This window comes from Neoarius graeffei, chromosome 20 (genome assembly GCF_027579695.1).
Source record: "Neoarius graeffei isolate fNeoGra1 chromosome 20, fNeoGra1.pri, whole genome shotgun sequence".
NCBI lineage: Eukaryota > Metazoa > Chordata > Actinopteri > Siluriformes > Ariidae > Neoarius > Neoarius graeffei.
Window position 1 is genome coordinate 13,077,267 of NC_083588.1, and position 14,217 is coordinate 13,091,483.

Genomic DNA, 14,217 nt, shown 5'->3' on the forward strand with positions numbered 1-14,217 from the left:
TTGCTGTTACTGTGAACAGTTAAGCAAGTTGAAGATGAAATGATCTCCAAAATGGCAGAAAGTTAAAGATGGCTCATTCCCTTTATATTTTAAACAAAAACAATTTTTTTATTTTCATCTTTTACATTTTCAAAATGATAAAGGAGAAGGGCCCGAAGCAAAAGTTTGGGCACCCTGCATGATTCGTACCTAATAGCCCTCACTTTGGCAAGCATAACAGCTTGTAAACGCTTTTTGTAGCCAGCCAAGAGTCTTTCAGTTCTTGTTTGAGGAACTTTCATCCATTCTTCCTTACAAAAGTCTGCCAGTTCAGATTCCTGGGCCGTCTTGCACGCACTGCTCTTTTGTAGTCTATCCACATATTTTCAAAGATGTTCAGATCAGGGGACTGTGAAGGCCAGGGCAAAACCTTCAGCTTGTGCCTCTTGTGGATTTTGAGGTGTGTTGAGGATCATTATCCATTTGTAGAAGCTATCCTCTTTTCAATTTCAGCTTTTTTTTACAAATGGTGTTTTGTTTGCTTGCAGGATTTGCTGGAATTTCATTGAATCCATTCTTCCCTCTACCCCCGAAATGTTCCCCGTGCCATTGGCTGCAACACGACCCCAAAGCATGATCGATCCACCCCCACACTTAACGGTTGGAGAGATGTTCTTTTCATGAAATTCTGTACCCTTTTTTCTCCAAACACACCTTTGCTTGTTGCTGCCAAAGAGTTCCATTTTAACCTCATCGGTCCACAGGACTTGTTTCCAAAATGCATCAGGCTTGTTTAGATGTTCTTTTGCAAACTTCTGACGCTGAATTTTGTGATGAGGACGCAGGAGAGTTTTTTTTCCTGATGACTCTTCCACGACAGCCATGTTTGTGCAGGTGTCGTTGAACAGTCGAACAATGTATCACAACTCCAAAGTCTGTTAATCTTCCTGAAGGTCTTTTGCAGTCAAGCAGGGGTTCTGATTTGCCTTTCTAGCAATCCTACGAGTAGCAGTCTCTGAAATTTTTCTTGGTCTTCTAGACCTTGTCTTGACCTCCACTGTTCTTGTTCACTGCCATTTCTTAATTACATTTCGAACTGAGGAAATGGCAACCTGAAAACGTTTTGCTATCTTCTTGTAGCCGCCTCCTGCTTTGTGGGCCTCAACCATTTTCAGAGTGGCAGGAAGCTGCTTAGAAGAACCCATGGCTGCTGATTTTTGGGACTAGGTTAGAGGAGCCTGGGTATTTATAAAGCTTGGAAATTTGCATTACCTGGCCTTTCCTAACAATGAGTGTGAACAAGCCATAACCCTAACAAACCAAGGTCTGAGACCTTGATCAAAGTGATCAGAGTGCTCAAATCTCCTAGGGTTCCCATACTTTTGCAAGTTACTCCTTTCCTTTTTTCACTCTAAAATTGTACACAACCAAAATAATACATCGATGTTGCTTAAAATGTTGAAGTGTGTTTAACTTTATGCCTTTTGGAGTTCATTTCATCTTCAACTTGCTTAACTGTTCACAGTAACTTTGACCAGGGGTGCCTAAACTTTTGCATACCACTCTACGTCTCTCTCTGGGTAGAAATAGTAGGATTTTGGCAGAATATCAGAGTGTCATGTCTACACTTTAATGTTCTGAAAGTGTAAAAAAAAAAGTTGAAATTCCTGCCTGAAAAACTTTAAAACATGCTTTTATTGAAATGGGATATTCAAATAATGTTGGACATTAGTTAAAAAAAAAAAAAGAGAAAAATGTCCTTTAGACTGTGTAGCAGTGATGACGGTGATTTGTGAGGAAAACCTTTCACAATCTGGTATCAAAATAAAGTGAAGATTTCGCACTCGTTAGATTCAGTATTCGTTCTTGACTTACTTTCAAGTAGTAGATAATAAACATGGCATAAACAAACATCTTTGTGTCAACCAAATTTGCATGATGGGATACAAATCCCTTGATGCAATGCATGATCTAGAAGAAGGCTTCTGATTGGCTGTGTTGTGCATGCGAAAGAGCAGTGCAACCAATCAGAAGCCTTCTTATAGAGATCATGCAGAGCAAAGTTCCAAACATAAACCCAGATCCGAAGTTTCAGTCACATTCAACTCCAAGACTTTGACAAAGAACTGAGATGTAATTAACATTGGCCTTTCTTTTTATTTTTAACTTGACAAACATGAGTTGTCATGCTGAGTGCCTCCACATGACAAACAAGAGTAAATTTTATCAAGTAGGCCAAATATCTTTTGCTGTAGTGGTTTCCGACAGTTCCGTGAACTTGTCTTTTTTCCAGATATATGTGTCAGATCGGGTCTGATGGAACACCATGCAATCACATTTTCGTACCCAAAGAAACAATCCAGGTGGTCGTCTAGTCACGTTTCCCTCACCTGGACTTTCACTTGCTCGGCAAGAGTGTCCCCCCCCCCAACATATCCCAACCCTTGTTCCAGAGACCTACAAGGACATAATGTGCCCTAAACCAGATGTGCCAGAGGATAAAGAACTACAGGTGCAGGGAGATAAAGGACAAGAAGGACAGAGATGAAGTAATGGAGGTGGGTGAGAACATGCATGGGGCCACAATCAAGGACATGGCCGTGACAAAAAGGTCAAAGCATTTGTGTGTGTGTGTGTGTGTGTGTGTGTGTGTGTGTGTGTGTGTGAGTGAGTGAGTGAGTGAGTGAGTGAGAGAGAATACATCAACTTGAGACATTTTCAAGGAACTTTAGAATTTTGGAACTTTTGCACTGCAAGCTGAGGAGACGGTGGTACGTGAAGGGTACAAGGGTGAAAAAAATCCTGTAAAAACAAAAAACCCTACATTTTGTAAATATGTTTACACATTCCTTTAAAAGGTAAAGTGAAACCATTTTGTGTGCGCATCTGTGAAGCCATAAATATGTTCCCCAAATTTCACTTTTATATATTTTTTTGAAGTGTGCTTTGCTCAGAAGTTTGCAAGTAGATTTCTCCATTTCTGACTTTTTTTTAACACAAAGTATGACTATGGGTCAATTTTCCTGATGGATGAATCATTGGAAAGCCTTTTTTTTGTTTTGTTTTTTAAATAAAAGTGTTCATTCATGAAAATCTAGCTTTGAAAAATTCACAAACGTGACTGGTTTTGCAATGATGGGTCATTTTATATATTACACATACCACAGTGTGCTCTCCATACTTGTAAAGATGAGTAGAAGTGGTTAGAATAAGAATAACATCTTTTGGTGAAGGAGCTTCATTTCACACGGGGGGGGAGTCCTACCTCAAAATGATACACAAGACTGAATGCTGTTTTACTGGTAAAGGGAGGTTGGACAGAGTATAAATGCAGGGGTGCCAAAAATAGAGGTGTGTTTTTGTTGAAAATTATTTCTTGAGAAATTTGTTTTTCTCTGAATAAATTTTCATTAAAAGGTTGGATTTTTCTCTTTTTTTCCCCCCCAGTGTGAGATGAAGCAACTTCAGCCAAAGGTGGATATTTTCCCCCTAACTCTCTTTTTACTAATCTCTACAAGGGGTGATAATCTTGGAGGGCACTGGATTTATACGAGCTTCATTTCATCAGCTGGAGCTATGATTAAAGGGGCAGATTGTAAACCTCTGCTGCTTGGGAGCTGAATTGCACTTGAACTGAAAACAGTGAGAATCTGTTCACGAAACCTTAAGGAAGAGAGTTCATCATTTCCACACAGACTGAAGACTAAAAGCGATGAAAAGTAAAAGCGATGACGTTACCCTTTTAATATCAGCAAGAAATGTGTTGTGAAATGTACCATGTTCAAATCCCAGCAGTGAAGGAGACACTCACATGCACATAGAGAGAATCGAATTTCTGCTGTTGCTCGACTGAAATCGAAGTTCAAAATGCCATGTATACACCTTAATTCGGCTGAAATTGAACCGAACTTGATTTCTCGGAATCGAGCTACACGACCTAGTTTATGCGATTTCTGCCGAGCTACTTTGTGCATGTATACCCTATTGAGCTAGTTGTCGAGCTACTTCCAGAAGTGACGAGTGACGAGACCACAAGCGGGAAACACAACAGTCTCGGTCGGCATGACAACGAATCATGACAACGGCATGAATCTTTTCTTTTTGTGGCATTGTTTGCACTGTTAAAATTTAGCTCACTTACTGTATCACCAAATACATCTGTACAGCTGTTGCATAGCTGTGAATTGTGTGTGTGTGTGTGTGTGTGTGTATATTATATATATATCCAACATCTGAAGAATGTCAATAAAAACAAAAACAATTGAACTTTTTGTGTGTTTATTAAGACACAAGTTAAATTGTAAGCAAAAAAAAATTTTGTAAGCAAAAAATGGACTTTAGAAAAATATTATTGTGCAAAATAAGTTGTCTTACAAAACAGTGGTCGGCGCCGGACAGTTTGTAGCCATAGTCTGTTAGAGCAAGCCTAACAGCTTGAACACGGAACTGCTACTGTTGCCAGATTGGGGGTTTTAAGTGCATTTTAGCGGATTTGAACAGGTTTTGGACTGGAAAACGTCAGCAGTATCTGGCAACACTATAGCTCTTCTTCATGACGACAACCGGAAGTGTACCAACACGATGGGGCGTGTAGCGCCACGTGTGGCTCGGGTGCACAATGCACCTTGCACAATAGCCCGATTTCACTTGTGCATGTAGGATTGGATTTCTCTGGCACCCCTGCTGGGACCCTTTGCTCGATTACCAACAGCAGCTCGATTTGGATGTGCATGTAAACGTAGTCACTGTGGAAGACCTGATCAGGATTTTATTACTACGGTCATCTTTTCAGCAAGTTTAGCCTGGACCTGAACCCAGAGGAAATCCAGACTAATCGAGGGAGAATGTGAAATTTGTTGGCTTGACAGAGCCAACGTACCGTTCCTCTTGAGGCCTGTTATTCACACCAGAATAGACACCGGTCTTTAATTATCAGTTTTAATCGATTAACCAAATGACAGTACTATTATAGTGTACAATGAATATCTGTAAACATCCATTTTGAACAACTTTCATAAACATTAACACTCGTACAGAATTAACATCGAGACCACAGGTGTTTGTGGATTTCTTACTCAAACAGGTCTTCTAAGAAACTGGTGGAGTGGCGTGTTGATGGCTGAGAGAGAGAGAGAGAGAGAGAGAATTAGATTAAATTAGATTAGATAGAACTTTAGTGATCCCTTTGGGAGGGTTCCCTCAGAGAAATTAAAATTCCAGCAGCATCATTAAAGGATAAACAGAGAATAGAAAATAGAGAAAACTTCTAGATAAATTAAGTATTTACATATACAAATATAAAAGAGAATAAGATATGGGGAGGGAAAAAAGAGAAAGAAAATCATTCGTAATTTTGTTTGTTTTCTTCGCAGGATACTTCAGACATTGCTTGATAGGGAGGGAAGTATCAGGGAATTAACACTTGTGTTACTATGCAGTACAAATCCATGTAGTGCTCACCTGAACAAATAAACAAACAAACAAAACAATATAGAACAGACACATATAGATTCATTTTCTTCTCACCAAAGATACAGCACCAACCCCATCTGAGTCTTCATCATAGTCCTCAATGTCAGGTTCATCCTCCTCCTCAAAGTCCTCCTCAATCAGAGCAAGCCTGCATGAACAAACAATTTACACAAATCAACAATTATCAAATATTTAACTGACAGGCAGACATGAGATAAACAAATTACATTCCCCCCGAGTCATGACTATGACGACTATACAGTGCCTGGCCGGGGTGTCTCACATACTCAAATATTTCGTTGGATGCTTTCAGCCTTAATTATGTTGTGTATTAGCGATGGTATGGTTTCAACATCATGATGTAATGTCACAGCACTTCTTTCCATCCAGAGTTGCATTAATTTTTTCATTAAGCTCTTGGAAAATCGGACCACTGCGTAAAGTCTTCTCCAGCACATTCCAAAGACTTTCAATGGGGTGAAGGTCCGGACTCTGGTGGCTAATTCACGTGTGAAAATGATTCCTCATGCGCCCTGAACCACTCTTTCACAATCTGAGGCCAAATTTTATGCCCAGGCCATCAGGGAAGGGAAAAAAAAATCCATCCATGTGATAACCTGGTTGTTGAGGACACTCAGGCAAATCAAGCTGAATTCATTTAATCGCTACGTACCGTTTGAGTCTCGACCTGATCAACTGAAGCAACCACAGATCCCAACACTGCCTCCAGAGGCTTCTACAGTGGCCGCTATGCATAACAGGTTCATCACTTCATGCACTTCCCTTCTTACCCTGACACACCCATCACTCAGGAATCGCGTCAATCCGGACTTGTCAAACCACATGACCTTTTGTCATTGCTTCCGAGTCTAATCTTTATGCTCCCGCGTAAATTAAAGCATTTTCTTTTGATTAGCCTCATTGACAAGAGGTTTTCTGAAGGCCACACAGCCGTTTCGTCCCAGTCCTGAGTTCTCATCACGCTGTGCCTGTGTGGAAGTGCTCTTAAATGTCACGATTGAACATAGCCATGAGTTCTACTGTTGATTTTTTCATGATTCAATTTCAGTGTTGAAATGATCTCCAAACAGTCAGTAAAGAATTTTTCTGACCACATTTTTTTTCCGTGAAGCTGACAGTTCAGCACGGTCCTTCCAGGTTTTAATGATGCGTTGGACAGTTCTCAACCCAATTCCAGTAATTTCATGAATCTCCTTCGATGTTTTCGTTGCTTGATTCAGGTTTAAGAAAGGAGAAGCTTTTCACTGCATCGCTTAAGATTAAAAGATTAACATGTTTCAGCTGGCAAATAATCACTGCAATAATGATCCAAATGGCAACTTTTTTTGGCCAGATAGTGAGGGTATCTGCATATGCATTAACATAACTTTGCAGAAAATGCAACCGAGATGTAATTTGAATTGTGTGATTTTAAATACATCAGGAGATCAAAGACCCTCTTTCCACTTTTTATGCATTTTGAGCATCAGGATTACATCTGAAAAATTATCCACGTCAAGATACAAGCGGAAACGCACTCAAGATACATATAAAAGCAATAATCGAGAAAATCCAGTCAATCATCACTCAAACCACTTTAAGTTCAGACAGACATTTAACCAGATTCTCGATTACCTTTATCCTCAAGTTCCCAAATAGCTCGGCAAGATTCTCATATGCCAAATGTAGTCAATCAAAAATTGTGTTGCGAGTTCACACAAAGTGCACCGATGTGGGCGTCGTCACATCAACTTCACAAAAAGGTGTGCAGTGATGAACTTGCCACAGTGCAAATATTTTCAGCTAACATTTCCTGAAACAAGGCCAAAGACTTGGGAAATGACGACATAAGCCCACAGGAGGCTGCAGCCGAGTTAAAGCGATAATTTCCAAAATCGAGTGCAAACAGCACTGTTTTGAGACCAAAGTGTGGTGCAGCCCATGAAACATACAGTTGATCAGTCACCTTTGCTCTTCAGAGGTGAAGACAGGAGAATTTAGCCTGAATAATTCAATCGGGTGACATCAGTGACATATGAATAACTTTAAGGATAAACACAGGGTTAGATTTCTGTAAAACCTGAGCATCGCCCTGCGTACGCCATGCGGGAAGTTGCTGCCAAAGCATGGATCTCAGTAACACACACTGCTGAAGCCAGTGCCAGCTGAACATCCAGAGGTTGAAATAAAGCAGCCAGCTAAATCCCTCCACCCCCCTTTGATAAAGGGGTGTGTGTGTGTGTTTTGCCAGTGTTGTGTTAACAAAAGCGACATAGCAAGCCAAACATACATCAACAGTAGAGAGGGCCTTTGCCTTGTCCAGCACTTCTTACAGGATTAATGAAATCACAGGGACAGACGAACGCAAAGCAACTGAACCTGATGCTGTGCATCACCCTTCACGCACTGCATCTGAATGGTCATTCTGGATCCCTCATAGCGGATGAGACACAGTGGGCATAAACATGGCATTTGCAGGGCTGGGAACACGGCCTTTGGAACTGGCCCAGAGACGGAGGATCAGACTGTTGATTCGGTTTCTACCACAGCCGTATTTGGTTAAAATCTAATCAGGATCCAAACTGGTAAATAGATTTCTAACAGACAGCTGCGACAAATATACACATCATGCTGCGAGTGTATCATGTTACTACACTTTATTACAAACGTAGTATTGTTCACATACATCTGAAGCTGAGAATGTACGTTGCTGTGTTCAGAACTCTCCTGCTCCTTCCGGCGAGGCATCAGTTTCCTCTGTATACTCCTACACACAGAGTGAGAACAACAGCTACCAAGGTTTATTCTACAGGCCAACTATGTCATAGAGCATAATCAATGAAAAAAATAAAAAATAAGAATAATAATGCAAGTGATTTCAGCCATGTTGGTAAAAAAAAAAAAAAAAATTCAGAACAAGTGTGTCTAATTTCCCAGGGCTCAACTGCTGTAATGAAGAAAAATAATATTCCAGTCAAAGACATGGGTGTTAGCAGACAGAAGTCATTTTGACTGGGGGAAAAAAAAAAATTTACTGAAGCCGGAGGCTGAGGGTGCGCAGCAGCCGAACGAGCCGGCAACGCTGGCAAGGCACGAAGCAGCGCCTTGGGCTTATAGCCCAAGGTGCACGGAGCGCGGGGAGGGTGCGGGAGGGGGTATCCCCCTCCCGCAAGGGGGGTCTGGGGGATCACCCCCAGAAAATTTTTGAAAATACAGTGCTCTGAGGTGCTTTCTGAGCCCATTTTGCAAGGTTATAAATGAAAAATAACAGTGAGTATTCAAGACATAATATGGTCTATATATACAAAATTTTAATGGTTGGACCACAATTTTAAATTCAAATACAGGTAAATATCACACTAGATAATAGCTAGCTATTGTACCACACAACAGCCTACATAGTGATGGTAGCAAATCAACTTTCTTCTTTACTATTTGCAGAAGAAATATTTCAAATATTCATAGAACACTATTTTAAGACTGTTCAGCAATGTTTAACTAGTTTATCAAATGCTGGAAATTTTCTTTTTACATGTGTGAATACCACTAAATGTAGGTAAACCATTGCCACATACTAGATCACCTTTTCCATTACTACATACAGTAAAAGAATTATTCCAAAATTCATAGAACACTATTTTCAGTTTTATCAAATGCTGAAAACAATTTTTTTCATAATGAAGTAATGGAAAAGGTGATCTAGACATCATCTAGTATGTGACAATAGTTTACCTACATTTAGTGGTATACACATGTAAAAAAATTTTCAGCATTTGATATGCTATGTTATTGAATGAAAAATGTTATTTTTCATTTATAACCTTGCAAAATGGGCTCAGAAAGCACCTCAGAGCACTGTATTTTCAAAAATTTTCTGGGGGTGATCCCCCAGACCCCCTCCCGCACACCTTGGGCTATAAGCCCAAGGCGCTGCTTCCGCCTTGCCGGCGTTGCCGGCTCGTTCGGCTGCTGCGCACCCTCAGCCTCCGGTTTCAGTAAGTTTTTTTCAGTCAAAATGACTTCTGTCTGCTAACACCCATGAGTTTGCGTCAGTGCTTGCTGGCGGACGGCTTTTTGGTGCGTTTTATATTCATTGGCGTGTTTAAGCAGCACCTTCTTTCCATTCTGTCCATACCTAATATCTTGCTGACATAATAAGCAAAACGCAACTCCTGGCTTGTCTGTCAACTTTCGACACCATGTGTGGACAGGTTTTCCAAAATTGTCGGTTTCCTTCAACCAATCATCCCGCCAACGATTTTTTATAGCCCTGTCTAGTTTCTTTATTTCTGCTTTAGATGCGCCGATTTCCAGAAAATTTGGCATTATAACTGTCAGACTTCAATCGTTGTTTGTTTGCTACAATGTTGATAGTTTGCCAAGAATGGCCTAAGATACAGCTTGGTAATATTCGGATTTCAGCGACAGTGCACAACATGCAAACACACCTGAGATGGAGCTTTACGGCATACTAATCATGAAAAACTACTACGGAAAGCTTATAGTGCCAAACCAAAAAACGTTTATATACTGGTGGGTAATTTGAAAGCTAAAAAAAAAAATCCCAGAATATTGGCATTTTATTTTTGACGGAAATCCGTATTTCCGTCCAGGTACTAACACCCATGGTCAAAGATCTACACAGCACATATCACCCATCAACAGAAGGGTAGAGATAGACAGCCTGGCAAATAGAGATAGACAGAAAGATGCTACCCAGACAGACAAATTTTACCCCTCGATAAAGTCATCCTCTGATGGCTGATCTGAGCTGAATTCTGATGGTGGCGGAGATGGCTGGTGTGTGTGTGCAACACGACTCTGTATAACTGTGGAGGTGAAAGCAGGAGTGTCCAAACTGCTACTGACTGACCCTACACACACACACACACACACACACACACACACACACACACACACACACACACAAATAAGGTGCAAGCAAGATGAAAAACCTCACATCATTCCGTTTCTGTGTGCATACTGACTCTCCATGGTCCTGCGTCTCTTGGCTGGTGTGTGTGGAGGAGAGACAGCGGTGGACTCTCTGGCTCCCGAATGCAGCGAGCGCTCATACATGCTCGCATAGACACTACTTACACTCGCACTCTCACACGAACGGTGCAGATAATCCAATCTGCAGCAAGAGAGAGATTGACAGGGAGAGATGATGCAGATTTTATTCAAGAGAATAATTAAATGAAATATAATAATTTTTTCAAATTTAAATATTGAGTGGGAGTGTATGCATGAGACACACAGATGTGTCCTGTCCTGCTTCATGAGTTTGTAGCTGAATTCACTGAGGATCTCCAGAAAGCTTAGATTGGGATGATCACTTTCATCAGATTCTCTCAGCGCAAAACGGATACCATCCCTAAACACACAAAGTAAGATTTTAAAAGCAATCAAGGAACATTTGATTTATATTTCTACTGTTAAGGGATTTTTCCTTTGCAAACTCTTCTTTATATTGCATAATATATTGATTGCACTGTATTCGACATGAGAAAACTTAATACTGGATTTAGTTTATTGATTTTAAATGTGATTTTTGTACGCATTTGCACAGACTGTTTATTAATATTTCTGTGTTTGTTTGTGGTGAGCTACATGAAAATCAAAATATGCATGTGCAGATTAAGTGTGTGTACTGACTGATGCAAGGCAATCAGTGGTTTGCGGATGGGCTGCAGATTAATGCCAAAGCTCATAGCAAGTTTCTTCGCCACGTCTCGAATGTCCCTCATCTCTTCATCATGATCTTCGTCACCTAATGAGGAATACAGCTACACACATACAAATAAAAGTTGCTCAAGGAAGAAGAGGACAAATTTTAATCACCGAGGCCTGTTAACTAATAGCCTTATGATCCTTCTAATTCGGAATGAATACGAGTGACTTCTAGGCTACGTTCACACTGCAGGCTGAAGTGACTCAAATCCGATCTTTTCGCCCATATGTGACCTGTATCCGATCTTTTATTGACAATTTGAACGACACAGATCCGATTTTTTCAAATCCGACCCAGGCCGTTTGGATATGTGGTGCTAATTCCGATTCCTATCCGCTCTTTTCATATGCGACTTCAGTCTGAACCGCCAGGTCGCATTCATCCGACTTACACGTCATCAACAAGCCACAAACGTCACTATTCTGCGCTGAAGTAGGCGGCGGGTCTCTCAAAAAAGTTACAACAACATGGCGCATAATCACGGGCGCAGATAGAGGGTGGGACGAGTCATATTTAAATTCACCTCGTTCGGTCCCCCCCACTTATAGGGAGGAAAAAACGTCTATGCTGTCTTTCTTTGCATAAGTCAAACCTCACGGAAAAATCAAAAGACTAATTACCATTCGGTTTATTAAGGTGCACAGCAGTGTATACATAGTTGCAACAACTCACATAAAACAAAACAAAGACTGATATTCGGTTGGTTGAGCTGCGCAGACTGCACAGGTTGCGAGCTCGAGCTTGGTTGCTATGGTTACTAACAACAAGTTTGACAGGCATATCGGGGTTGGTTTGCTGGCAGCTTTGTCCCCCCCAGTTCAAAAAACGTATCTGCGCCCCTGCGCATGACATCAGTGCGAGGGACGCTTCGGGCTGTGAAGGTTCTGAATCTTCTCAATGGAAGGACGCAGAGGTTAGGGAGCTGATTTCCATTTGGGGGGATGCAGCTATTCAAGCTAGATTGGATGAGTCATACCGCAACCGGGCGGTTTTACTTCCGTAAACACTGGCCATGCTCACTGCGTGTGACGTCGTCGTATCCTGCAGTGCGCATGCGGAACACTTTTAGGTCGCTTTTCGTTCATACTGAGGATCACATACAAGTCGCATATATTTGTTAATGTGAACGACCTCACAAAAAAATCGGATTTCACAAAAAAATCGGAATTGAGCATTAAGCCTTGCAGTGTGAACGTAGCGCTAGAGTCAAGGTCACTGGAATATTAATAGTCGTATAATTTCTTATTGTTTTTAGCACAAGTAACGTACACGCTGCTCGTGGGCCAACATTTTTTTCAGCTGTGGAACCTGGGATATTCTGACATCCTCATGGAATATTAGTATTTGGTATAAATAGAGGTGATTATCAGGGATGTGATTTGGGGCTGGTGAAATTATCTGAAAATTTTAGCTGGGGGTCTGGGGGCCATAGGCCCCCAGCTGGTCCAGGGCAGTGCCCTGGTGGGGGGACAAGGGGGAGCGAAGCCCCCCGAAGCTCCTGGGTTCTGGGGTTTTCTGACTTAAAAATTGTACTAAAATGGCAAGCAAACACAAAAGAAAAAACCTTGTCATTATTAACAAATTCAAGCCAATTTAATGGTCAACATGCAACTCTGAGCCCCTATAGTAAATTCAATGATTCTTAACTGACAAAAAGCCAAAACATGAAACCTAAAAATGTCATTCTAAATTAAATCATCTGCATTAGAATAAATAGAAAATTGTATAAGGAAAAACAAAATTTATACTTTCAATTACTGTAGAAGTTGAACGACCTAAATGTGCCTTTTCAAACAAACATGATGCAACATAAGAATTCATCCACCATTATTTATTAAACTCTATTGCTCCTGGTAGTCTCCCGGTTTGCTTCTTATGTATGGCAACTTCTAATATTTGATTAAGTTACTGCACACCCCGTTTAGACAGGGTAACAGGATTGACAAAAAATTAGTCATGCATAGACTACTTACCAAAACTGAAATTAAGTAAATATTCTCAGATTCAGTTCATTCTGCCATCCATATAAAAGATGAGAATATGTAGATCCTTGACAACAAATAATTTCAATAATAGCTTTTGGGAGCATTTATTTTTGTTATGTGATTAATCACGGTAACAGAACTGACACAAACCTCAGGGACAGGTACAAAAATTAACAAAACATTGAAAAAATATATTTTCTTAATTGCATTTTCAATTTGTGACATCATATGTCCATTGTGGTTTCCACAGTCTTGTCGTTGAACGTGAAAAAGTTTCAATTCCACCTTTGTCTAACATTAAGAATCATGTCTGAAAAAAAGTCTCTTTTCAGTGGGACAGTCATTTTTGCTCATTTTCGACCCTAAAATTTGCTACAAAATACACATTTATGAACCAAAGTAGTCAAATTTTGAAATGCAAGGTAGAACTGATAATGTTTTATCATATGAGACCATAAAAAGGTTTTAGAAATCTCAAAATGTAAACAAAACACATCCGGACAAAAAAAATATGTTTTCTGTGAAATTGACTCATATACAGAACTGTACAGTGTTCACTCACTTGAGGATTTTCATATGCAAGAATAAAAATCACTTTTTCACTAAACAACATTCACAAAAAATGCGTTTGCAATTAATTGGGATCCACTGTTTTTATCATTTCAACCGGGCATCAGACCCTCGGCCAACTGAAAATGTCTTTCATGCACTTTTCTCCCTCATGAGAATTTTGAAAAGTTGGCAAGTATGTATTATTTGCACTAACATTTTAATATTGAATAAACATCAAAATTGTGTATAATTACATTATATCCACGCTGTGGGAAAAGTTTTGAGCGAAAATTAAAACTAACTTCGAGTGAAAAAGGTGAAATAATCTGTGATGAAGTTGGCAGAGACTCTGAGGTAAAGTGAGAGGAGGCGGGAGGGGTCAAGCATCACTGCCGCCTCACAGACTCACTTTCCCGGGTTAAACTCCCACCACTCCTCCTCTCTCCAGCTTTTTTGTTTTGTTTTCACCAAGTAACCATTTTGATTTGTAAACTA

General features: G+C 40.3%; 1 protein-coding gene across 1 annotated transcript in view; it reads right to left on the bottom strand.

The window, feature by feature from the left end:
• Positions 1-5,013: 5,013 nt before the first annotated feature.
• The window catches only part of LOC132868410 (cohesin subunit SA-1), a 57,525-nt gene continuing 48,321 nt past the window's right edge, over positions 5,014-14,217 (bottom strand). The window contains exons 25-31 of the mRNA XM_060901273.1: positions 11,110-11,240; positions 10,712-10,828; positions 10,440-10,588; positions 10,187-10,325; positions 8,138-8,218; positions 5,506-5,599; positions 5,014-5,098 (exon numbers count right to left, since the gene is read on the bottom strand). Of these exons, the coding sequence (XP_060757256.1) occupies positions 5,051-5,098; positions 5,506-5,599; positions 8,138-8,218; positions 10,187-10,325; positions 10,440-10,588; positions 10,712-10,828; positions 11,110-11,240 (759 nt within the window). The 3' untranslated portion in view covers positions 5,014-5,050. The remainder of the gene's footprint in view (positions 5,099-5,505; positions 5,600-8,137; positions 8,219-10,186; positions 10,326-10,439; positions 10,589-10,711; positions 10,829-11,109; positions 11,241-14,217) is intronic.